Here is a 26,839-nt window from a genome sequence, read left to right on the forward strand (position 1 = left end):
TCCTGAGACCATTCATGTGTGGGGTTGCTTCTCATCCAAGGGAGTGGGCTCACTCACAATTTTGCCCCAAAAATTGGGCAAAAAACACAGCCATGAATAAAGAACGGTACCAAAACACCCTCCAACAGCAACTTCTTCCAACAATCCAACAACAGTTTGGTCAAGAACAATGCATTTTCCAGCACGATGGAGTACCGTGCCATAAGGCAAAAGTAATAACTAAGTGGCTCAGGGACCAAAACGTTACAATTTTAGGTCCATTTTCATTTTAATCCCATTGAGAACTTGTGGTCAATTCTCAAGAGGCAGGTGGACAAACAAAAACCCACTAATTCTGACAAACTCCAAGAAGTGATTATGAAAGAATGGGTTGCTATCAGTCAGGATTTGGCCCAGAAGTTGATTGACAGCATGCCCAGTCGAATTGCAGAGGTCCTGAAAAAGAAGGGCCAACACTGCAAATACTGACTCTTTGCATAAATGTCATGTAATTGTCGATAAAAGCCTTTGAAACGTATGAAGCGCTTGTAATTATATTTCAATACATCACAAAAACAACTGAAACAAAGATCTAAAAGCAGTTTAGCAGCAAACTTTGTCAAAACTAATATTTGTGTCATTCTCCAAACTTTTGGCCACGACTGTACATTAAAAATATTTGCTCATATATTTATATTTATATATATATTACACACACATACAGTATATATACACAGTGTGTATATTTTATATATATATATAAATTATTGGGAAATTTTAAAGCTACAAAATACAAAGACATTTTATAAAGTGATGAGTTCCAAACTTTCGTAGTAACAATTTGGGGGAAAAAACCATACATGATGATTAAAGATGGCTGCAAACCAGGTGTCCACAAATGGAAGGTGAATATGTTTTTGCCCGTATGGCCATACATAAATACATCACAATACTATTTAAAATGGACAATATTTAAATGTATAAATCACAAGATGATGTAATGTCACTTTACTTTTGCCATAATTACTGGCCAGTTTTTTTTTTTTATCCTTTGGTTCTCCACTGAGAAATGAACTAAACTAAACATCATTTTATACGTGAACTTTGTTAAATCAAATTACAGGGTTTATTACATGACAAAAAAAAAAATCTATGGATAGTATAAAAGTAATTTCAGAGTGTGCTATTTAACATTGCATACTACTGTGTAGCAGAAGCGTTAAAAAAAAAAACCATATCAGTGTCTTTTCATACACGTTTACTGACTACCAATTAAATGAATGAAATAAGCAGACTCATGTATGCATACATGAATACACACTCAGGAGGGGACAAAATGGGGAAGGAAAAAAAAAAAAAAAAAAAACCCCACCTCTATACAGGTCACTTCCTGTCTACTTCAAAGTATGAACATCTATCATTCCAGATAATAAAATTGCATTTTCTGGGAACATGGTCATTATTTTGTAAACAGTTATGAAACCATTAAGGCTTTTATATTAACAGCAGCAAACCGTAAATATCAGCCCCCCAAAAAAACAACAAAAAAAAAAAAACAGTATTGGTGCATGATTTTATTTTTTATGTTCTACATATATTGTGTGAAAATGTGTGCATGCCAAAAGAGTTACTTCTAAAGTTTATGCAACATAGAGATGACCAAGCTTGATTCCCTGAAAACTACAAATTGCTATAGTTTTGGAGAGATGATTTTATATGTGCCCAAAAATGGCCATTTTTCAGCATTATACTGTCTCGCTTCAAACAATAATTATTTAAAATGAAAATTTCACATTTCTTTCTTCGTATTAATTTTAATTTTGATATTAAAATTGGTGTAAGTTTTTAGAAGCAAATTACCTGTAAAAAATTTTTGCTAAAAAAAAAAAAAAAAAAAAAAAGAATTAAAAAGCAAACAATCTGTAGTGTCCATAACCATAAACATGTCAAATTTATGTTGCAATATCTTAACAATTTTGCATTTTAGAATAATCAACTTTTTTTTAGGTTTATGGCTTTTTAAGTGAAATCTAAATTGCCCAGGTTTCATCTGAATGACAATTAAAATTATATATATATATATATATATATATTTTTTTTTTTTTTAGTTACAGACACTACATAAAATGCCATGGAATTTAGCAAATGTGTTTCTGGGGATGTCGATTTACAAAAACTGAAGGATCAAAAGTTATGTATTAAAGTACATTAGGTATTATAAAAAATAGTTTTATATGATGCTATCTGAAAAATTCACCTCAGAATTTATCCAGAGATGATCACTTTGCATCTTGTATTACTCACCATTCTGAGAGACAGCAGGCCTGGATTTCTTCCTCCTGAGCCGGGACCCGGAACTGGAATGCTCTGGTACTACCGGTGCGCCCTGATTTTCAGTTCTGCCCACATTTTTGCCGCTCTGGTTAGTATTGTAGAATCCAGGGCCGTTGAGTGGTGCTTCAAATGCAGGACTATGCTCGGGACCCTCAGAGTCCGAGTGGATGAGACACTTGGTGGAGTTGCACTCTGTGATTGAGGACATGGTCAACAGGTTGTCGTCCCTGCGTGGACTGGAACTACGCCGGAAACGTGTGGCACGCTGAAACAGGCCTTCTCGCTTCTTCTTGTCTTCTCGAGGTTCCACATCATCAGTGGGCGTGGCCTTGTGGGCATCGCGCAGGTCCAGACCCAGAGCCACAGCAGCTAGGAGAGAGGCGCAGCCGTACAGCACGGTGTCTGTGCGCCGCCGCCCACCTGCACGCTTCAGACTGTTGGTGGGTGTATGCTGTGGTGTTGTGCTTGTTGAGCTGGTCGATGTGGCAGGCTCCTCCTGGCTCTCTTCACCACCCCCTACACTTACCCCGGGCCCCTCGCTCTGCTCGTCCTTCCACGGAGGTAGATCAATATAGACCTGATTGGGGAACTTGAGTTGCTTTGGTTTGCTGTCTGAACCTTCGAGAGAGCTTGTTTCATCTTTAGCCGTCCCTACAGGAGAAGATTCATTATGTCAGAGTTATTGTAGGTAAACAGAGAGTGACTAAGGAAAATAGACACTTAAGCAGTGCGTTGGTTCTTGCTCACCCTGTTCTGCAAATAATGCAGCCAGTGGAACAGATTTCTGGGATTTCAGCAGAGTAGTAGACCAAGGATTGTTTCCATCCGAGAGCGGCCGGACTCTAGAAGAGAAGTGATTGTGTCAACAATGCAGGAGTTTAATGAACTTAGAAAAAGTACATTTGAGAGCAGGTTTTGCCTTTACCACAGCTACAGTAGTTTAGGGGGAAAAATAAACAAAGAAACAAAAAAACAACAACACTGAGTTACACAAGGTTAAAAGATATTTTAATCAAGAGGATACAAAAGATGTTTAGAATAATTTGGTGTAGGTTTAAAATTAAAGGCCAAAAAAGTGTTTCATAAAAATGTTTATATATATATATATATATATATATATATATATATATATATATATATATATTAACCATGCCCTCCCGCACCATGCTCAATCATGAAGAAATGGATACTGGTTTAAACCTTTCAGCGCTGTTTCCTCTCTCCTTGGTCTGAATGGAGCTTGGACCCCATGTGCGAACCTTCTTCTTTATGCCCTTCTTTGCATCCTCAAACTCCTCAGGCTTGTAGATGGTGCTCCTGCCCCATGTCCTGTTGCTCTCATCTAGAGTTACTATAGTAAAGAGAACAGATATATTATTACAGTCAATACTTCCAGTTACACTGAGAAACATCTAACAAGCATAATTTCACCTATAATAATTGTATAAACATATAATTTTTGTTTATTCAGCATGAAATGACCTGCACTGTGTCAGAAACGATGCCCTATTCCCTATTATGGTAGAATAATCTCAGGGTGGTGTTCAAGAACAGGTTAATAGTGCTCATAGTAGATTCTAGAAAATCATGTCGTGGCCTAATTCTAGTTGTTTAAGGCCGAGTATTCTTGAAAGCAAATTTTGGTAACGAACTTTTCCTGAAACTTATTTGAGCAGAATTAACCTGTACTTTTACTATGGGAAAACAGCAGGCTAATATTGCTCATAGGAGTTTCTAGATAAGTTTGTTTCCAAAAATTATCAAGCGTCCAGTGTCTCTTTACAGGGCTCACTGCTTGCAGCTACGTCTGTTCTTGCATATGATACAGATTAAATAATCGTGTTAAGATACTTTACATTGTGCATGATTTTGACAGATGGCCTCAGGCTGATGAGCAAACAAATGTTCAAGTTAACTAATCCTGTTTGCTTTAATAATAATAATCTAGGCAGTGCTGATGAAGCAATAGTGATTAGGGTACATTTCCAACACAGTCACAATCACATTTTGCAAGTGATGATTTTTTGCTGATTACAAGCAAAAGACAGAATCTTGCTCTGTGTAATTATTTTGCATCGTCAGCACACTTCTGACATATTTACCCTACAAAGCCACTGGTGAAAACAGGTTGTGAAGTTCATTACAAAAAGCAAGATGATGTCTTTTGAGCATCACCCCAGACACACTGCTTATCACACCCATGACTGATGAAAGGTGAAGAGGAGCAGCACAGACTGCAAAAGAATCTTCGAGCGGCAAGTGTTAACTGGATGAAAAAAAAAGAATTAACCGAAGAACACGGGTACAAAAACCACGCCCTTGTGATGAGGGAAAAAACATAAGAGGAAAAGCCTAAGCATCACATGGTCCTTGCCTTTCCTCCCTGTACGAGGTTTACACTCGTTCGTGATATCCACATCTTGGTGATATACATAAATACTGTTCCTTTGTGTCAAATCACTGGAACGGCTCACTGAAGAGAAAGAATAGTGTGAAACAGTGTGTTTTTGCAGCTTTGTTCAGTTTACAATGGCTTTGATGCATCTGGAATGCATAGAGTAAAAAAAGTCTTTAGAATTTTGATTTATAATTATGTTTACTATTAATGACTATGTTATCAGGTTCCATAACAAACAATTTGGATTTTCTTAATAAAATACAACTATAACTATATAAAACATAACTGATAGAATGATGGGATCAATGAATCGGCTAATACAAGATTTTCTTATTGACTTTGGTGCATCAAAACTTAATTTTACATTTTCAACTTTCTATCACCTTGCACAATTATTTATTTATACATCACAAGTCTAACTAGGTTTAAAATTAGAATCTGAAAGTTCCTTGCTTACTGTGACTTACCCCACATTCACATTGTATGCAGTTTCATACCTCGTCCACCTTAAAATGACCATATACTGGACTTTGGATATGATATTAGATGATCATGGCTTTACTTACTGTGGGAGTCAAAACCAGTTAATCCATAAATAAGCGAATGGGTGGAACAAACAGAACCTGGTTGTTTTTTAGAACCTACCTACCTAACTCTGTTACCACCCACAAGCTAGCGAACTTAGCTTTAGCCTAGTTAAAATTCTTTAGTGACTAATGTTAATTTATATGCTAATACATTTGATTGAACTCCATCAACAAAGGTTCAATTGTCGCTACAATAATACTGTAATAAGAATGCTCCCCAATATCTACACAGCTTTTACAGTCACTGAAGGGTAAGCTGAAGTAGACAGCATTTTGACACATGCAATGCAGCAGCCACGCCCCTAATTACGCACAACTTTGTGGCTGAATATAATTTTAACGGTTGAGCTACATAATCATTTTCCCCTCTGTGTCGGCTGTCAAAGCTGTGTAGCTATTGAGACTGCAAGATTTTTGCACCGGGCTATAAACTCTTATTTCCATTGTAAATTTGGGGACTTTATTATGAGGGTGGTCATTTGCACATTTTGGCACTTTCAGGGTGCCCTCATTTTTCAGAATCATGGGGCAAATGATTACACATTACAGTCAAGTCATTTGTAGTCATAACTCAAGCCAAAATAACTGTTTACTCTTCATGATTTCTGCCACCTTTATGTGCTCAAAATGGCCCTGTCCTGAAACAGAATACTGGTACTGAGTGAGCATTACTGACAGACTCAGCACCTGTGAGTACCAATCAAAGGTTTGGGCACGCTTATAAGGTTTTTCCTTTTGTTTTGTTTTTCTTCCATTTTCTAAATTGCAGAATAATAGATATTATTATGAAATAACAGCTATGGAATTTATGTTGCAAGCAAAAAAAAAAAAAGAAAAGAAAAACATTTCAGATGTTTTATACTTTTCTGAGTAGCCACTGTGTACTTTGATGTACGGCTTTACACAGTATTGGCAATAAACACAAAACACAGACTGTTTTACATGCCACTGCCGCTTTGCCCTTTTACTAGCCGCTAGTTTGATTTGCTTCTCATTTGCCAGTTAAACTTTATTCAATGCTGTCTTCTTCCTAACTCACCTCATATAACTTGGTTGTTTTTGCCAGAAACTGCAGGCAGTGTGAATAAAGAAAAATATTTAATAATAAAAAAATATTAAAATCAATCAATCAATAAATAAATAAATAAAAAACCTATCATTCTTAAAAAATAATTACCAAAATATACCATAGTGAAACTTGTGCATCTCGGGCGCGCATGTGCATTTGTCGACGGGCAAGAAACAAGTGAAGTAACCTGGACTGAGGAGCGTGATGTGTGCACGTGTGTCTATGGAGCTGGTACGTACACTGGATGGCCCGGAGGCGGGGAATGAGTGTGGGGCTGCTTGGAGGACTGGAACTGTTGCTGTTCAGACTCCGCCTCTTCTCCATCGATGGTGAAGCCTGCACTGTGATCTTGTGCTGAAAATCTAAGACAAAAACAAATACAATTTAATACTCAATAAATAGCCACCAGACTTTTTTAAGGCAGCACGTATTCACTAGCATGTATAAGGGACAGCAAAGACACCTGAGGGCAAGCTGATGCGGTTGCCATCCTTCAACTTGAGACGGCTGCGCTTAAACTTGCCCTTCCTCTTTTTAACATTGGGCTTGTCCTTGTTAAGCTGGAAGATGAGGATGTTAAGCTCGCGCTCAAGCACGTTGATCTCCCTCTCAGCCAGTTGTTGCTCTCTCCTCTTTAGCACTTCTTCATGTGATTTCTGTTGTAGTGCTGCCCGCATCAGTTCCTCCTCACGGGATCGCAGCTCCTGGAGAACCACAGAAAAGTTTAACAGGTTGCCACGGGTGATGTACATGTTTATCATTAAAAAACCTCTAAGAGAATAATTTAACCTGAGTACTGCGAGTTCAACAAAACTGTAATCATAACATACCTCTCTAGGTTTCTCTAGGTCCAATATTGTCTATTAAAACATTAATGAGTAAATAAAAATAAACCACTCAAAAACAGTGAAGATGGTGTATGTTTATTTCCCCACATCAAGAACATTTACTCTGCCAATGTCCCAGATCCCATAGAGGGCCTTTTGTTAAGTGCTGATCCGTGAACACCATCTCCACAAACAGTAACTAACTTATGTAACTCAATTAGGGTTAAAACTGAACACACTGTAGTTACCCCAAGAAATTCTTAAGTAGCTTCACAAGCTAAAATATTCAGATGTCCCAAAAAACAAAAACACGTGTTCCTTAAACCAGGACTCCATTTACTCCACTGGTAAAGATTTTTTACACTGAGTTACACATGCTAAAATTAGAAGACCAGATGACAAAAAAAGAGTGACCAGATGACAAAAAAAAGAAAAAAGTGTGTGTATATATATATATATATATATATATATATATATATATATATATATATATATATATGGGTGATTCCATCTTAAATCAACCAGTGGGTTCCACCACATGATCACAGATTTTGCTGATTTTTTCACCAATTGTTGGTATTGGCATGAAAATAAAAAACCCCAATTTTTTTGTCCCAACTCCCGCTCGTTAAAAAATGGCAGCCATCTTGATTTTTGGCCTCGACGCGCTTTGAGACGTGCCACGCCCCTTTTTGAAATCCTTTTTTTTCTAGGTAACTCACTTGCTGTATGTCATATGGAGATGAAACTGGGTATATTCATGTAATTTTTCATGTAGATTCAGATTCTGCGATCAGAATTTGGCTCTCTCTTGTGGTTATGGAGATATTTCTGAAAAACCATTTTTTGGGGGTACCCCTTTTCGACCCCCCAGAACCCAAGGTCTGCATGTATATATGTCACTCAAAAAAATAGGGGTTACTTCACATCACCTTATCTTGAAAATAAATAAAAACCAGAGTTGTGTTATGCCCTGTTTTATAGAAATCTTTAAAAATGAATTGTTCAGGTTTTCAGGTATGATTTGACATACAGAAATGTACTGCAATATCTGTAGAATACTTAATGCATACTCATAAAATCTGCTCCTTTCAAAGTAAAAGTAACCTTAAATTCTTCTGTAATGCATATCTAGTCAAAGACTGTTTCTCTTGGAGTTCTTTTAAATAAACAGCTTGGGCCTTGGCTGTATAGTGATGAGCTGTGCAGGAGTCACATTTTTCACAAAGTCTCATAATAAAATCACACACAAAGACATGTCAGAAATTTTGCCATGGCTTTCATGATTCCACTGCTTGAACTGAACAGTGTCATCTGGGTCCAAATCAGCATTTTCAAATATACCATCAAGATTAGGGCTGGGCCATATTATACCTTTCACAGTAATACCAGTACAATGTTAGGCAATAATAAGAAAATGAAATATCGCAATTGAATAGGGGTAAAACGCGCATGCGCAGTGCCTTTGTTTTCATACATTTTTATGGGGGAAAAAGTATGGCGGCGGCGGAGAATGAGAAGGGCGAAAGCGGATCGTTGATGAACCAGAGTTGGTTTGTAAAAATGGTGCAACTTCAGTAGTGTGGAACTGGTTTGGTTTTCACCCGTCAGATACCCAACAAAGCACAATTTTTTGTAGAACATAACAAGCAAGCGGGTCGTCGTGGCATTTACAGAATGTCTGGGTTGAAAAAGAGGGATCTCATTAATTTCAATGCATCTGTAGCTTGAAGAAACAGCGTTTATTTATTTATTTATTTTTTTTAAATTAAATTAAAATAATTGAGGACATTTCTGTACCTAATTGAGGTGTACTTTTTGGGGGTCTTAGATCTGATTATTTTGGTACCAGTTTGGGGTCACCAGGTCATATGACCTAGAAGCTATTGAAGAAATAGCTTTTTTTTTTTTGAATGAAGACATATCTTGGGATAAAATCAGGTGTACCTTGTGTGGGGCTCTAATGAGATTATATTGGTACTAGTTTGGGGTCACCAGGTGACATGACCAAAAAGCTATTGAAGAAATAGTGATTTATTTAATAAAAATATATAATATTTGCAAATTAATTCACAATACTCAATTAATATTATCTATTAACCAGATGAACCAGAAATGGTTTGTAAAAATGGTGCAACTTCAGTAGTGTGGAACTGGTTTGGTTTTCGCCCGTCAGATACCCAACAAAGCACAATTTTTTGTAGAACATAACATGCAAGCGGGTCGTTGTGGCGAAGGGAGGAAACACCACAAACCTTTTTTATAATTTAAAGCAGAAGCACTTGTTTGAGAACAACAAAGCTGTTAACGTACGTGAAAAACTTCCATGAGCCGTAGCATAATTTATCCATGTTTTTTGTTTGCTTGTTTTGTTTTTACTCATGAGTTTTGAGTTTTATTATTTGACCTATTTATTTACCACACTGCAGTTTTATGTTGCAAAGCAACTCTTTTTAAGTTTTGTGTATATTATACATGGTTATGCTCAGGATATGTCAGCCCATTTCCACTGGAAATGCCTTTTGGTTAAATTGTCAGCAAGGAATTTGCATTTGCACTGTTAAAATTTTATAAAGCTTTAATGCACATACAAACAGCTGCTAGTTAATAGAAAATAAGTTGATGGGGTTTTTTTTGCACTAATAAAGTTTTGGAATTGTAAAGTATTTTGTCTCGTGTCAATCATATCGTCAATTATATCGTTATCGCAAATGTTCAAATACATATCGTGATAAATATTTTTGGCCATATTGCCCTTACCTAATTAAGATAATAGTTTTGATTGGGGGCCACTGCTCACGCCTGTGCAACATATAGTCACGAGAATCCAAAGAACAGACAAGTTTTGCCATTAAGTCTTTGTAATCAGATTGTGATTAAGACAACAAACTACATTGGAAAGATTCAGTAAAAGAATTAACATAAATGAAACACACTCAATTAGTACGAAGAAAAAGATGATGCAATCATCCTCAAGTTCCTTGAGTGCGAGGTCACTCATGGAGTTGGTTGGAGATAATTCAACTTTCTGATCAGTATGAACCTGAATGGTTCAGTTACAGGATACTGTTTGACAGTGATACATGTATCTTTCATGTACCACCATAAAATAACACATTTACTGGTAGATAAGGCCTATTGTGTAGATCCATGTACATTCTCTGTATATAAAATGTGTATCAAATCGTAAAACATTTGCAAAACCTGGACAATTAATTTTTGATGATTTCTATAAAACAGGGCATAACACACCCCTGGTTTTTATTTATTTTTAAGATAAGGTGATGTGAAGTAACCCCTATTTTTTTGAGTAACATATATACATGCAGACCTTGGGTTCTGGGGGGTCGAAAAGGGGTACCCCCAAAAATGTTTTTTCAGAAATATCTCCATAACCACAAGAGATAGCCAAATTCTGAAGATAGCCAAATTCTAGAATCTGAATCTACATAAAAAAATAACATAAATATACCCAGTTTCATCTCCATATGACATACAGCAAGTGAGTTATCTAGGAAAAGAGGATTTCAAAAAGGTGCGTGGCATATCTTAAAGCACTTTGAGGCCAAAAATTAAGATGGCTGCCATTTTTTAACGAGTGGGAGTTGGGACAAAAAAAATTGGGTTTTTTTATTTTCATGGCAATATCAACAATTGGTGAAAAAAATCAGCAAAATCTGAGAGGTGATGGTGGAAAATTTCTCTTCCACTGGTTCATTTGAGATGGAATCACCCATATATATATATATATATATATATATATATATATATATATATATATATATATATATATATATACACACACACACACACACACACACACACACACACACACACACATACACACATACACATACACACACATACACACACATACACACACATACACACACATACACACACATACACACACATACACACACACACACACACACACACACACACACATACACACACACACACAGTGGCTTGCAAAAGTATTCAGCCCCCTTGAACTTTTCCACATTTTGTCACATTACAGCCACAAACATTAATCAATTTAATTGGAATGCCACGTGAAAGACCAATACAAAGTGGTGTACACTTGAGAAGTGGAACGAAAATCATACATGATTCCAAACATTTTTTACAAATAGTAAAACTTAGGAAAGTTGTACTAAGTACTAAACAAACACAGACGTATCTACTACAGGTATATCGAACACATATTTTCATTGTGTTGCTTGATGTTACGTGAAAGCTGGGGTCAGAATATAAGGTAGATAGTGGTGGCTCTATCCATCAAGCCTTGAGACCCGTAACCCCATCTGCCCCAGGGGCCCTGTATCTTGGCTGATCCTGCACTCTGATCCCAGAAAAAAAAAGAAGAAAAAAAAAACATTTCTTGCCAGTGTAAAGGCAAGTAATAAACACACCTTTTCCTTCGTTCGCAGCTCATCAAACATCTCCTGAATCTCCACCCTCCAGTCTTCCTGCATGGAGTGGAAGGATTCCTGTGGCATGGTGGCCATCACGGCCTCCTCTATGGCCGTCAACTGCTCTAGGATGGTGGCAAACATCGGCCGGATATGGGGATCCTGTTCCCAGCAGTCTGAGATCACAAACATTATGTGTTTAATTGGAGGGCACAGTCAGTCACCATTTAGTACCCACAATACAAAACGTTAACGTTACTGTAGCAGTGTGTTCGACTGTTATTACTTTTGGTGGAGTTAGTTAAAATCATGGAGGGAAGAAAAAAACAAAAACAAAAAAACAACTCACTGCAAAGCCACCAGTGAAAATAGTGGTGAAACAGTGTCTCCTGATTCTTCCTATTTAGCATGTTTCACAGAGGAGTCCCTCATTCCCTTGGGCCTAACTAATTAGATAAGCATGTTACAGTTTTGTTCACGCGATAGCTTGACAACTCGCTTCATGAAATCTTCATGAACAACATTTTCTTAAATATATTATTATTATAAAGTTTATTTAAATATCACAGTTACTGTAAGGGCTAACATCTTAAAATATTTTACCCTTTTTTTTTTTTTTACTTATTTATTAAATGTCATCGAAAGCAAAGGTTGTTCGCAATGACCTATTACATTAATGGTCTCTGCCATAAAGGTTAAACTTACTTCGCCTACCTTTTACAACCAATAGGACTCAAATACTCACACTACTTGCAATTAGCTAATGCCAATTAACCTACTGTGGGAGTACCCGAGTACCTGGAGGAAATAAGTTCATGGTCATGCTGTTCCTAACTACTATAAAAAATGGCTCTTATAATTTAATTATAATTTAATACATTTTCCTAATTTATTAATGTTGTTACATACCTAATAAAATAATATGTTTATGCTTTGATTCCTGACCTTTCCTGTAACTGAAGTCATAATAGTATTTAGTACAGTGGTACCTATTAGAACGGGTGGTAGTTAATAGCTCTCTTTGGGAACAGTTGTTCAGTGTTACAGCCTGTTTTGGTTGGTGTCCACCTAAATCATAGTAAATTAGCTGGGCTGATATGTTGTGGCAGGACCACTACACTACTTGTGTTTGGGCAATTAATTTTATTTCTAATTTACAGCAGGGTTATTTTCATAGACAAGTTACTTTCTCTCTACATGACACTGCATGTTTGTTGTGTGGGTTGCATTCATCACATTGATTTCAAGAAAAACATCTGTATTTAAACCTTTTATACAGCATTCATCGAAATTGTCAAAAATTTAACATTTAAACTTTCTGAGAAAGGCAAGTCATGCAATTACACATAATAGTCAACAGATGGCAAGATTCTCACTTTAAATACTACGGACCACTGTGGTTAGGTAACTCAACGCCATGCAGAAATGTATTTAGGTAAAAATACAGGTGTTTTCTGTACTTTTGCGTTAAGTAAAAGTGGATTGGCAATTATCTGACTCACATTCAATTATTTCTGATGCCAATGTCAGCATGGGATTGTCCTTCAAAATTCCTTTTCTGGATTTTTTCCCCCTTCATGTTACAGTCTAGCTGTAGGTTTCATGGACTGATGCCCATCTCTTTAATTTTTGTGGAAATACTGAAGCTAGGATAGCAGCTTATGAATTTATGGTCAGTGGTGGACAAAGAACACAAATCTTGTACTTGAGAAAAAGTAGGGATACCCTAGGTAAAATATTACTCCAGTAAAAGTACAAGTCCTCCATTTTTTTCAACTTTCAAAAAAATACAAAAGTAACTGCCTCCATGTGTACTGTACTTAGTTAAAAAAAAATAATGATCAGCATTGTCACTTCTTATGGCTCTAATGTTAGATTATTATTTTCTTGATTAGACTCTTGTGTAATCTACAGTATATCAACACTCACAGCACAAATCTGTTAATATAAGGTCATTACCCGAGTGACACTGATAAACATTATCATGAGCAGTCAACATGCAGGTGAGTCATTTCCATTAGGGAGATCTGAGTGGCTGTGAAACAACAGGATTCGAGCACAGGCAAACTTAAGAAAATCCCAAACTTTTTTTAACCATATCAGTCTCCCTCTGTTTGATAAATATAAATTACTGCTGCATGATTATGGGGTAGATTATGCGATAGATTTACTAAGACATTGGATCGTTTGATAGCTTAGTAGAGGTCACGATCACAACCAGCAGAAGCCAAATTTGAAAAAAAAATAGTAATCTCAGTTTGTTAAAGTAGAGCTCCACTCCACCCACTACCAACTGTTTTAGCACCATTAGCTGCATGCAAACCTACAGTAGAATAGATTCAAGTAGATTTCACTAATTCACATACAAGTATTAACACTCAATGTATTCTATTTCACTGAACTGAGAACATTTAGCTGATAAGCTTCAAACACTACAAGCTGAAGTGAAAAAGCTATCTAATGGAAATGGATAAAGCTTTAACTGGTTAGTGGCTGCTGTCTGCGAGACTGTGGTTGCATTGGGTTGCAGTGTAGTGACGCTTTGCTGCTTAAGACTTATTAATAACTTAAGCTTAATTAACTAATTATCTGTGAGGCACACGACATATCAGGGAAATGACAGGTTAGTTTTGAAGGTATACACAACGAAAGATTTCACTGGTGCAAGCTGACATTTGACTACTCATTAAAGAAAAAGACCACTATCATAAAAACACACATCTATACGTTTGCTCAGATCTAACAGAATTATGGAGGCAAGCAGAGAAGGGACTTAAAAAATTAACTATTTGTCTTGAGGGGGTGCGTGTGCTCTGTGTGTGCTGAGTGATATTTTTCTTTGAAATGTACTGGAGTAAAAGTAAAAACAGTCCCCCAAAATGCGAATACTGTACTTTTTTTTTTAGGACAAATACACCCCCCCCCTCCCCAAAAAAGTTATATTATATATATTTAAAATTTTTATAATTGTACTTTTTTTAAACACACACAGTACATGTATATACATACACTTAAGTTATGAATTACATTCACTTCTATACTGTCTACTACTGCTAATGACACATACCTTCCATAAGCTTAGCAAAAGGTTCGGGGCAGGTGGATGGAATAGGGAGGGTTAACTTGTTTACAGCCACTCCATAGGCAACGGCCAACCCATCAATACCGCGGTAAGGAACCTCTCCCGTCAGCAGTTCCCACAAAAGCACTCCATAACTAGGAAGAAGGAAATACAAATCTGTATGAGGATCATTCTGCTAACACATGCAGCCTTATGAGGCCAATAATTTATATATAAAAATATATATATGACAAACAAATAATTAAATCTTACATTTTTCTGTGACATTGAAAGTAGAGAAATATCCGAGATTAAATAAAGACAGTTTTCTTCCTTCTTTTTTTTCTTAAAGGGTTTATTAAGTCACACCTCTGTATTTTTACACACACCTCAGTCCTTAAGTATGAACAATTTACTCTGGCTAAACGTGTTTTTTTTTTTTTATTATTATTCAATTGTAAAGCAATCTGGAGTAAATATTCATGGAGTGTATGAATAAATCAGTATAATGTGATTCTATTTTTTAAGGGTAAAATGCATTGACTTATATGATGGTTAAGCTTTTGTTCCCCATTAAATAAATGAAAGAAAATAAAATAAAGTTAAGATTACGTGTCATTACACTTAATTTAACTTGTTAAATATGGAATAAATAAATAAAAAATAAATGAATAAATTGATAAAAGTGGGAATCAGCTTGTGACATATTAGTATTAGTCATTATCAGTATAGCAGAAGAGCGCAGACTACACGGTCCTTTGCAGTAAATATACATCATCATACCTTACTATATAAATGGTAGCAGACCAAATGAGCACTCTGAGTAGAGGAGCTCTATATAGACAACACTTTTTGTTCTGAACCAATTGTTCTTAACAATAATAAAAGTTTTCCATAGGAGTGGTGGTGTCTGAAAAAAATGTTCCACACCTAAGGAGGTATAACCATCATAATGAGCAATATGATGGTTAACCTGGCTTAACCATTAGCGGTGTTAACAGTGTTCTCTGACAAACATTCAGTCATAATTTGCACTTATTTACTTTTGTTGTTATTTTATTTTAGTGTACTGTCTTACCTCCATACATCACTGCCTTTGGAGAACAGGGAGGATTTAATGACCTCAGGAGCCATCCACGAGTACGTTCCGGCAGCGCTCATTTTAGTAGTCTTATGCCACTCTCTTGCCAAGCCAAAGTCGGTAATCTTCAATGTCTTTCTTCCAATGTCATTGTTTTCAATTCGTTCAAGTATTAAAACTGTAGACGACGAAAAAAAAAAGCAAATATGCACATGATAAATAATCATCATTCATAACAGACTACAAAAGTTTTTATGTAAAAGCTTTTTTTTGGTATCTGCTATCCTTGCTATCCTGCTGACTTTTAGCCTGAACAATTCGCAGCTAAAATTAACTCAAACTGTAATTCATATGGCAGAGAAGCATCCTTTTGATTTTCAGGAAATGCATGACCTACAGCTAAAGTCAACCTCATAATTATGCAAAAAGAAAAAAGTTGTAACGACGACATTATCAGAAAATCCAAAGTACTGCAGGCATGAATGATACAGCTAGTGGTGAAGAGATGATGAGCTGGCATGCTGTAGAGATTCTGCAGTAGCTCACTGGAGGTAATTATCTAGAACAGTACTATTCTAAAAAATTGGGATCATGCCGGAAAGAAACCTCTTTCACTTTTAAAAAGTTAACATGATCGTCTTGCCACCCACATCACTGAACCTCCAACAACAAAATGAAACAGGTCACCAAACTGTGGATGTTGGTCCGTATCTGTATTCCAGTATACACTTAAAAACACTGATGCATTTTTGTATTTCCTGACCTTGAATCGCTCAACACCGAGATAGGGCAAGTAAGCAAACATGACAGAATTATCTACAGTTGTACTCAGGACACATCATGCCTTATCATTTAAACCATAACACATGCAGAGACACCTGGGGAAAGTCCTAGACTTTACTCTTGTGATATATATTATCTACCCAGAAAGCGCAATGTCCTGAGCTCCCTAAAAATAAGGAAGCACACTTAATCTAGGGGGCGAGTAAAATAAATTACTATCTTATTTCATGCATACATACAATCTTGTTTCTAAATTACAGCGATTCCTTGCATGTATTTCCCTGCATTTAAATGTTCACTTGTCTTACACACACATTATATAACATGATAAATTTGTCAGGTCATCAACTCAAAAGCAAATAAAAAATCCTATGCGTATTGGTCCGTGGGCCATTCTTTCATGGCAAGCGTTATTTTATTTGTTATTATTAACTTGTGTTGCATTTTCTGTGGATCGGATCCGACAAGCAGGCCTTTGGTTCTAGCGAACATAGTTAAGGCTTGGGTGCTTATTATCCTTTCACCAGTTCGCTGGTCTGTAGTTAGTGATGTGCTGTTCAGTTGATCTGGTGATTGTGTTAATGGTGTAGCTGAAACTATATCTGCAAAAAACTGAGTGAACGCCATAAGCTCCCTTGACCGTACACTTTTTTTTGGAGACGTTCAAAAAACAACCTTGTGATGTGGTAAAAACTAAGAAACAGGAAAAATTTAATAACGTATTAACGATGGCATGGACCATGTACTCATGGCGCAACTGTGAAAGAGACCAGGGGTAACTCAGTGGTTAAGGAGCTGGACGGAAGGTCCCAGGTTCCCAAGACTGGATGACTTTCTGACCAAGCTGTATAGCAATGTCACTGTGTTGTAACTACGTCAATCGAGTTCTCACAACCACCTTTTCAGGCTTTGCTATGGCCACGGTAGGTCCCATGCCACATCATATCACGTTTTTATAGTGCTTGCAACGCAGCAGGTTATTAGCATGTCTCTGTCACGTTCAGAGAATTTAGTTTAAATAATATATGTTGTCTGTTTTTTTTCTCTCTTATTAAGGTAGCTTTTATAGGTTGTGTTTCAGCAGAGCCACCAGGTCATGTCAGCAGTAATCATTTCAGTAGTCTTATTCTGCTCTCTAGCTCAGTCAAAATCAGTGATCTTCAGTGTCTCTACCAAGATCACTGTCTCCAAGTCTCCAATTCGAAACTTTTTTTAAATTATTAATTATTTTTGTGTGTGTGTGGCAAAAGCAGTCCATGGCTTCGGCATCTGTAGCCTTTATGCCTAATTTTAGCCAGAATAAAAAGAACTAGTAGCCAAAATTAATGAGAGGGGGACTAAAATCTTTCCGTGCCACGGGCATATGCCACTCCTCATGTCACCGCTACGTGCGCATGGCCACTCGCACGCTACCAGTACAGCAGCTGCCACTAATACGCTACCAGTACAGCAGCTGCCACTAATACGCTACCAGTACAGCAGCTGCCACTAATACGCTACCAGTACAGCAGCTGCCACTAATACGCTACCAGTACAGCAGCTGCCACTAATATGTCCGTCTGTCACCGGTCTCAACGTGAATATAAAGGTCTGTATACACGTGGGGGGGGCCATGCGCACGCAGCGGTGACGTGTGGGGGGGGCCATGCGCACGCAGCGGTGACGTGTGGGGGGCCATGCGCACGCAGCGGTGACGTGTGGGGGGCCATGCGCACGCAGCGGTGACGTGTGGGGGGCCATGCGCACGCAGCGGTGACGTGTGGGGGGCCATGCGCACGCAGCGGTGACGTGTGGGGGGGGCCATGCGCACGCAACGGTGACGTGTGGGGGGGGGCCATGCGCACGCAACGGTGACGTGTGGGGGGGGCCATGCGCACGCAGCGGTGACGTGTGGGGGGGGCCATGCGCACGCAACGGTGACGTGTGGGGGGGGCCATGCGCACGCAGCGGTGACGTGTGGGGGGGGGCCAGGCGCACGCAGCGGTGACGTGGGGGGGGCCAGGCGCACGCAGCGGTGACATGTGGGGGGGCCATGTGCACGCAGCGGTGACATATGGAGTGCCAGCTGCCAGTGGCATGGGCACACAGCGCTGACATGTGGAGTGCCATGCGCACGTAGCGGTGACATGTGGAGTGGTATATGCCCGTGGCAGGGAAAGATTTTATTCTTACTGATTAATGATCAAAAATATACTACAAATATTCATAAAAAAAAATAAAAAAAATAAATTAACCACCACACAAAACACTTCTTTAGGTCCCTTAAGCCATTTCATACTTTCATTCGTCCAAACGGCTCAAAGGCAACAGTCCAGGTCTCTTTAATCAAAGTGCAAGTCATTGTATGAGATTAGCTACGCTGCACAAACACCAAGAGGTTTATTTATTTTTATATTTTGTTTATTTCTACTATGCTACCGCCTAAAAAGCATAAGAAAATGTGCCTTTAAACAAACACTGGACTTGCATGAATGGTTTAAATCGAAAGCATTATCAATCCCATAATGACATTCAGGCCATATTATCCAATAAAATATACAGAGTCACTCCTACAACATTAACAACATTTAAACTCTGTACAGCCACGTCTTTATCTTATACTACTCCAGGTTGTGAATATTTGCCTCCGATTTCCACTTAACTCCCAGCTCAGCAACATTAAAAGACACGAGTGAAAACCTCGTCATTCAGCCCTATCCAAAAGTAAACAGTGCTGAAAGTGCCAAAGATTGGTATGAAGGTCTTGATCCTTTTAACATTCTAAGCCATTTCCATGAGCCTAATACATCAAGTTGACCCAAAATACCAGATCCTAAAGCCACAGTTTATGATAACTTGTGATTAAATTTCCCAGGAATGATGGTGTAAAACCGACATTTACAAGAGATTTCAAGCACGGGTATGCCACAGCCAAACAACTGAATGGTGCAAGTGTTTTAAAGAAGGCCGTACGTCCGAGAATGATGATCCACCAATTTGCAGGGAAAAAAAATAAAAAAAACAAAGTAAAATAGAACCGTCTGTCTGTGGGAACTCATCATTTATAAATATATGTTCCTGAGAGACCAGTGGTTTAGACATGAAGCTGACAGTCAGAAATGTATTTTGTGATTCTATGCAATCAAGAGTCCTGGTTCAACTTGAACAGGTCTCGTTTATTTCATCATAAAACCAAGAGTGTGTATGGCGATGTACAATTATGTGATTGAATTTAATTAAATTTGCCAAAATATTGAATAAGATGGGCTATTTAAATATTTTTGTTGACTGTAAGAAATGGCATAAAACCTATTTTTCACAGGGCAGATTGCAACGTCAACATTTTGAACCCAGGGCCAGAAAACTGCACAAAAACTTTTAGCAAGCAAATGAAGCTGAGCGCATGCAGTTGGAAGTAAAGGCAAAAATGCAAATATTTCATTTTCAAGGACAAATTCTAAACAGTTTTCCATTTGTTGTTTAGACTGGAGACTAGCACCAGGTATTTTTCTTTATATCTGAACCCTTCAGGAAGACGTGCAAAATGAGACTTTTTCAGACCGGTTTGACCGGTATGCATTACAGTATCTCAGCTGTTTCTCTGCAGCCTTGAGAAAGCTTAAGCGTTATGAAACAAAAAGCACCTGTCAAAAAAAAAGAAAAAAAAAAAAAAGATTCGGCACGTGCACACAATTGCTTGCTTTTACTTGAGTCACAGTTAAGGGTCCTGCAATGAATTCATAATTGATTCAGCTGCAACCTGAGAGCAGTAAAAAAATACCACAAACAGGCTACACTAATAATTAGGTTTTATTTCCTCAACCCTATTTTGAAATGAGAGAAGGTTTAGGAACCAGTAGTTAAACCACTGGCGGCAGAACATTGTTAAACTGTTATCCAAAACAGTAATTAAAGCAAGCAGTGTAAAAACCTAAAGCACACCTGAGCCGAAACTAAATTGTCTGCCTGTAATACACTGGAAACTGACACTCATGCTTAAGCGTGTGCCATTTCTCTCAACCAGGCCGGTTTTGCTTCCTTGGGGCACAGTTTGTCAGGACCTTCTAATGGTTGTGTGAAGTGCTGTCCAACTTCAGGTTTGATACTGAGCAATAGTATTTTAATTTGACAATCAAGAAAAAAATAAAATAAATAATATTTTATATATATATACACACACACACACACACACACACACACACACACACACACACACACATGTATATTCGACTACATGATTCAGATTGTCTGTGCCAAGTTACAAGTGCCCTTAATACGAACACAGAGCTCTTTATAAGACTATAAATAAATGTATAGTAATGTCTCAAGATCATAATATTAACTAAGGATTGTAATTTTTAAAGATGAAGAATTTGCATTCATTAACAATGATTGCGAGACATTAATAGTATCGATTTGTAATAAAGATAGCTAAGAGGCATGAGACGCTCACTACACAGTAATAACAGTTTAATTATACGCATGAAATCAACCCAAATTCAACAATTAAAAAACATTTTCAGAATTGCAGAAGCTGAAGTCTTGGTCAAGATATCTTAAGGCCAAATCTCTTCCCATCTTGTTGACTGCCTGAAACTTTCTTTATCAGCCCCTTATATCTCAGTCCAGTGGCAACTATGCATGATGGGGGTATCGATTCATGTGCTTCCCTTCTTACTCTGATGCATTCATCACTCTCAAATAGGCTCAGACTGAAATCTTCAGACCACATGACCCCTTTGAATTGCTCCAAATTCCAATCTTACGATGCAAACTTCAAGTGTTTAAGTTATCTACATTTTTTCAACAAAATTGACAGTTCAAGCATTATCCTTCCAGGGTTTTTTTTTATTGTAACGAACAGTTCTTAAACCAAATTCCAGTCATTTGAAACAATTCTCCTAAATTGTATTCTTTGTTTAATGCAGGTCAATATTTTCACCCTATCGAACACATGCCCATATTAACCTTGAGTAACTTTTAACTTGTTATTCTTATATACGTTCATCAACCAACTTTCACCTCCTCAACATCCGTTCTGACTGACGCGCTTTCTTGAAATCATTGCATTCATGAGATTCCTTGTACTTTTATCTAATGTGGCTGAAACTCAAAATTAATGTGAGGGCCAGGGCTCTGGCACTGGGCCAGGTTTCAGTGCGACTGCTGTCTGCAGTTCTGCATTACACATGCTCCTCGACAGAGAAAGCAGTTGCCATTGAGGAGATTAAATATAATGGAAAATAAGCCTTTCAGCCCGAGGAGTCGGCCATTCTTGGGACGGTGGTCACCTAGCAACCGGTGCTTGACCACTCCATTGTACAAACTTGTGTTAAGCTTTTGCCCCCTCATTAGAGACATTCCTTCGAGTGAGGTATTAAAAGATTAGGGCGCACAAATACTATTTCACTGACTTTTTCCCTTAATCGCAGATCTTTCCATGCAGCCGCAGAAGAACTTAAATTGTTATGATAGTAAAGTTGAGAAGTAGTTCGTCCAGCGCTGCGAGAAAGCCATGTCTGTCTGCAGGACAATGTAATCTTTCACCTTCTCCCATGTGAACAATGGCACAGCTGAATGACCCGTGGGCTGCCTTATTCACCATGCTCCTCCTTACGAGCTGAGCTGAAAGTGTGTCCTGACAGAAAAGCTCTGGTGCACAGTGGGTGGTGGCGTGAGTGCAGACCTTCGCAAACACACACTACTTTTCAATTAAGGTCAGCAAGCTTCTAGTGTTGTTCGTCACAAACCCGTGGAAGGACAAACAAACTGAACTGGGTTAACAGTAGATGCTACACAGGAACACGGGGGTAGACACTGCTACACCTCACAGCTGCTCATGGACATTTTACAAAGCTTTCTAAAGAACTAATTTGAAAAGAAAAAAAAAGTTGACTGGTGATTCATATTACAACGAGACTAACTTTAGGATGTGGTGATTTTTTTTAGACAGATTATCACACTTATTTGTGCATGTGCGTCATTTAAGCCTTCTGCGACTTAAGTAAGAAAGGGTATGTTTTAATTTCTAGTGCACACTTTAAAATTTTCCACGACTCCTGGCAAAAGTTTCTCCAAACACACACGAAACAACGGAAAACAGTCAAATTTATTTTTATCTACCCCTCTTCAAGGTTAAAGGTTTAGCAGGACTGTTTAAGTCATACCATTAGATGAGTGGGAATCCCAAGACTCCTACAATCTCGAGTCCTTCTAAGAAAGCAGCTCAGGAAATCCCCCCAAAACGTTACACACACAATGTTTACACGACATCACCTGACATCAGAAATAATGTTGCAGAAACTAGACACTGTTAGCCCACAGGTAGAGCTGAATTAATCATGTGGGCCATCGCACAGCAATCGGAAGCAACTGTTTAGGCATAATGAACCATGGCACAAATATCTACTGTTATCTACTTTTTGTCCAGTCCAGCAGAACCGTGTTTTCTTGATTCTGAATACCTGCATGTCAAACAATCCCTTAAAAACTTTTCTAAAAACTAGTGCAAAAGAATCCTCAGGTTTTCTTGTCTACAAAAAGCTGTTTTCCTTTTTTAAAGAAAATACCAGGCACAACTTTGTATAACATTTTATACATTTAGTCTTTTAAGCTTGTCTTCCACCCTTAACATCTGTGCAAAACCTAAGCGTGATATATTTTCAAAACAGTTCTTCAGGAAACATTTCTATTTAAGAAAAAAAAAATCTAGGTATAGAGGTATTTCCTCATTCCTAAGTTTAAAAATAACACGTTTATGCTGAACCACACTGGTGCCTGAGGAATTGTTGCACCAGCCCTGACACAGTAAATTTAACTTACACTTGAGCCATCATCAAACCACATTATACTGGCTCTATTTTATTATAGCAGATGGTCACAACATTTCTGTGCATCCCTGTTAGAACTGTACTATGTGAAATAATCTGTGCTACATCATTCATGATGTTAGTTTATGTTCAATTGTTGCTGCTTCCTGAGGTTACAGGCATAAAGGCATTATCTCTCAAGAGACCAGCTGTTCAAACCCTAACGCCATTTCACATCCTCATAAGAGTGGGATTAACCAACAAGCAACTCTCAAACATGCACACACAAACAAACAAACACACCCACAAAGCTAGAGATGGCACTTGTCCAAGGAAAAACACCTTCCAAATCTGTGGAAAAAAAGTGAAGCTGTCTATACTGGTGGAAATACAGAGAACTCAAGGCCATTACAGTGTTTTTTTCCCCACATTCCTGTCTTTACTTATACATTGGAACACTTTCCAAAACACCACATTCAGCTACATCATTTGCTGCTAGGTTAACAAATTTTAATCTTAACACAACACTTCCCTATAAACACAAATTAGATGAACGCAAGCAGAACATTTTTCTATCTTTAATAAACTACTAATGTGGTTAAGTAATGTGTTAAATATGGCTGGATCTACAAAAAAAAAAATAATAATAATTTGGAAACACTGACATGCTCAATGAAACCAGTAAGCTCTCTACACCAGCTTGTAATCAGAACTTATGCTTGCATTTCAATATCTAAGTGTCAAAATAAACAAATCTGGTTTTCGTCACTTACATCTTGGCTAACTAGCTTTGCACGCTAATTTTATGGATGGCAGTTTCTGGGAGTTTGTACTTGCCTAATAACATGATAAGCCTACAACTTCGTAGGTACAGATTACACACAACAATTCTCCCATAAATCTTCCTCCCACAGTGAATAGAAACTTGACTCCAACATCATTATCTGACAGTTTAACATTTAGGTTGAATTTTAAGGGATGTGTGTACACAACGTATCTGATTCCATTTCACAAGTCAAGCATTGTAGGTGGTGTACACACACACACACAGTGTAACCTACACCAGAATGGTCAAAGGGGCAACATTCTCAGCCCATGTAGTTACTGAAGTGAAACTGACTGTACTTGGAAAGGTCCAAAATGGTTGTTTACCCAGAATGTGTATGTAACCAGTGTGTATCCTTCTCAGAATCTTCATTACATTTAAACCATTTTACACTGAAGCCTGTTAATAAGGTTAAAAACTGACTCAAAAGGTTCACAACAAAGTTTCTAAAAAGCCCTACTTTTGGTACAGGGTTTTAAAGTGAGCTGGAGAATTAATGCCTAACGCACTAATTGTGAAAGACAACAACAATGTGACACACTCAGTTGAGCAAACAGCAGCAGCACTTGTCTGCTCCAAGAACACCTTACCCTGCACTCTGAACTCAGTTATGTTGGGATAAGCAAAGAAATAATGTTACTGTGCAGTAATGTATATATAACAAATAAAGGCTTAAGTAAAAAAAATAATAATAAAGTCTTAATGCAACACAGGGTGGTACCATTGGTGGATTGTTGATGTAATAATACACTTTTCTGATATAGTAGGCATCACTTATTTTTTTTACTTTTCACTTTTTTTTTTTTTTTAATGCACCAAAGTTTTGCAATCAAAACATTCTTCCCCACCCCACACACACACACGCCATGCTTTAATTATCTTACTGTTGCTGGACTTCAGATCGCGGTGGATGATGGGCACGGCGGCGTCCTCGTGCAGGTACTGCATGCCCTTGGCTATCTGTACGGCCCAGTTGACCAGGATGTGCGGCGGGATGCGCCTGCCGGTGAGCGCGCGGTTCAGCGTGCCTCCCTGCGCGTACTCCATCACCAGGCACAGGTTGGGCTCCTCCAGGCACACACCCTCGAGCCGGATGATGTTGGGGTGGAGCAGCATGGCGAACAGCTTGGCCTCCTGCTTGACGCTCTCCGCTGTGGCGGTGATGTCCTCGTCTGGGTCCTGACGCGCCGCCTTCACGGCCACCTCCTGCTCGCGCCACGTGCCGCGGTAGACTTTGCCGAAGCCGCCGACGCCGATGATCTCCTCGAGCACGAGCGCGCTGAACGGGATGTGCAGGGGGTCTTGCGACGCTGACGGCGTGGACACCGCCGCCGGTCTGTAGGTGACGTAGTTGGACGGGAAGATTCCCACGCGGTGGTTGAGCTTGCCGGTCCACCAGCCCTCATCGCCCGACACGGCCGCGTCTTTGGACAGGACCTCGACCACATCGCCGCGCCGCAGGCTGAGCTCGTCCTCGCCGCTCGCCTCGTAGTCGTACGCCGCGGTCCACAACGAGCGCGTTCGCGCCGGCGCCGAGTGCGCGCAAGAGCTCCCGGCCGCGGCGACGGAGAACGAAGAGGAGGAGGGAGTGGAGCTCTCCGGCCATCCGCGCGCGGCTACGCGTCCCTCACCGTTCGGGAAAACGGCCTGGGGAACATCCATGACTCGGCACCTGCGGCGGCACCATAAGGTGCGCTGATGTCCGAGCGGAGAGCGAACGTAACCCGGGGTCGCGTTACCTCTCCAGACACGCACAAACCGCCGGGACAACGCGCGCGCTCTTCATTACTCAGTGCACGAGCTTGCGTCTTCTCCGTGAACGGTTTATTTCACTCTAAGCTCCCAGCGCACTGCGGCTCTCTCCCCACACACACACACTGTCCCAAACCTCAGCTAAGATAAACTTACACACCCCTCAATTTTTTTTTTAAACACACAGACAAGTATTAAAAACCTAAACTAAACTTATTTTACTTTAGTTAACTTTCTTTAAAGTTATACAGGTTTGAAAAGGCCACTTAGCTTGCTAGCGTTAGCAACTTGCTGAACTGAACAGGTGTAAAGTACTGTATCTCCTACCTGAGAGAAACAACCACACAAACCGAGCACACACCAACGGGTTTTAGCCAAAATACAAAACAGAGACAACACGTCCTCTCTATAGCTGACTTTCCACACTTTAGACACGCTGTTCGCTAGAGAAAGTTAGCAGAGAAAGCTAAACGTAGCTCTTGACCAAGTTTACTAACAGGGTTCACCTGACTCCAGTTCATACAAACACACGCGTCCAAAATCACACAGCACTGACTTTATCTTCGGTCTCACATTAAAACCGGACACAAGTGAAATTCCGAGGCTCCGAAATTCGACTAAAAACGTCCACTTTAACTCCAGCGAGTCCCAGGAGTCCAGTAAGTTGGCAGAGAGACTCGGCGGAACAGCGCCATGGCGTCAGGCTGCCTCCGCCACTCAGCCTACCGACACGCCAGCCACACACACTGGGAGGCGGGGCCACGGTCAATCACTGCCGACACCAACGAATCACATAACAGCGTCCAGTCACCTGCTCCGCCCACTACGTTTTTTTCTTTGCAGCGTTCCCTTGCTTCGTGAAAGCGATTAAGTGCAATCCGATTGGTTACGGACACCCACGTGACCTTTACACCTCTGTCTGGGAACTTGGAATTAGCC

The 26,839-nt window shown here is 39.0% G+C and overlaps 1 protein-coding gene across 5 annotated transcripts in view; it reads right to left on the reverse strand.

Annotated features, from left to right (window-relative positions):
- Positions 1–26,608, reverse strand: part of map3k21 (mitogen-activated protein kinase kinase kinase 21) — a 30,637-nt gene extending 4,029 nt beyond the window's left edge. For 3 of the 5 annotated variants that reach the window (XM_053502308.1, XM_053502307.1, XM_053502306.1), the window contains exons 1-10: positions 25,033–26,608; positions 15,749–15,929; positions 14,677–14,825; positions 11,610–11,785; positions 6,831–7,071; positions 6,607–6,729; positions 4,688–4,786; positions 3,514–3,664; positions 3,061–3,155; positions 2,284–2,964 (exon numbers count right to left, since the gene is read on the reverse strand). In XM_053502308.1, the coding sequence (XP_053358283.1) occupies positions 2,284–2,964; positions 3,061–3,155; positions 3,514–3,664; positions 4,688–4,786; positions 6,607–6,729; positions 6,831–7,071; positions 11,610–11,785; positions 14,677–14,825; positions 15,749–15,929; positions 25,033–25,810 (2,674 nt within the window). In that variant the 5' untranslated portion in view covers positions 25,811–26,608. The remainder of the gene's footprint in view (positions 1–2,283; positions 2,965–3,060; positions 3,156–3,513; positions 3,665–4,687; positions 4,787–6,606; positions 6,730–6,830; positions 7,072–11,609; positions 11,786–14,676; positions 14,826–15,748; positions 15,930–25,032) is intronic. The other 2 variants (XM_053502310.1, XM_053502309.1) reach the window with 1 other exon arrangement.
- Between the last annotated feature and the right edge of the window lie 231 nt (positions 26,609–26,839).

This window comes from Clarias gariepinus, chromosome 8, assembly GCF_024256425.1.
Source record: "Clarias gariepinus isolate MV-2021 ecotype Netherlands chromosome 8, CGAR_prim_01v2, whole genome shotgun sequence".
Lineage (NCBI taxonomy): Eukaryota > Metazoa > Chordata > Actinopteri > Siluriformes > Clariidae > Clarias > Clarias gariepinus.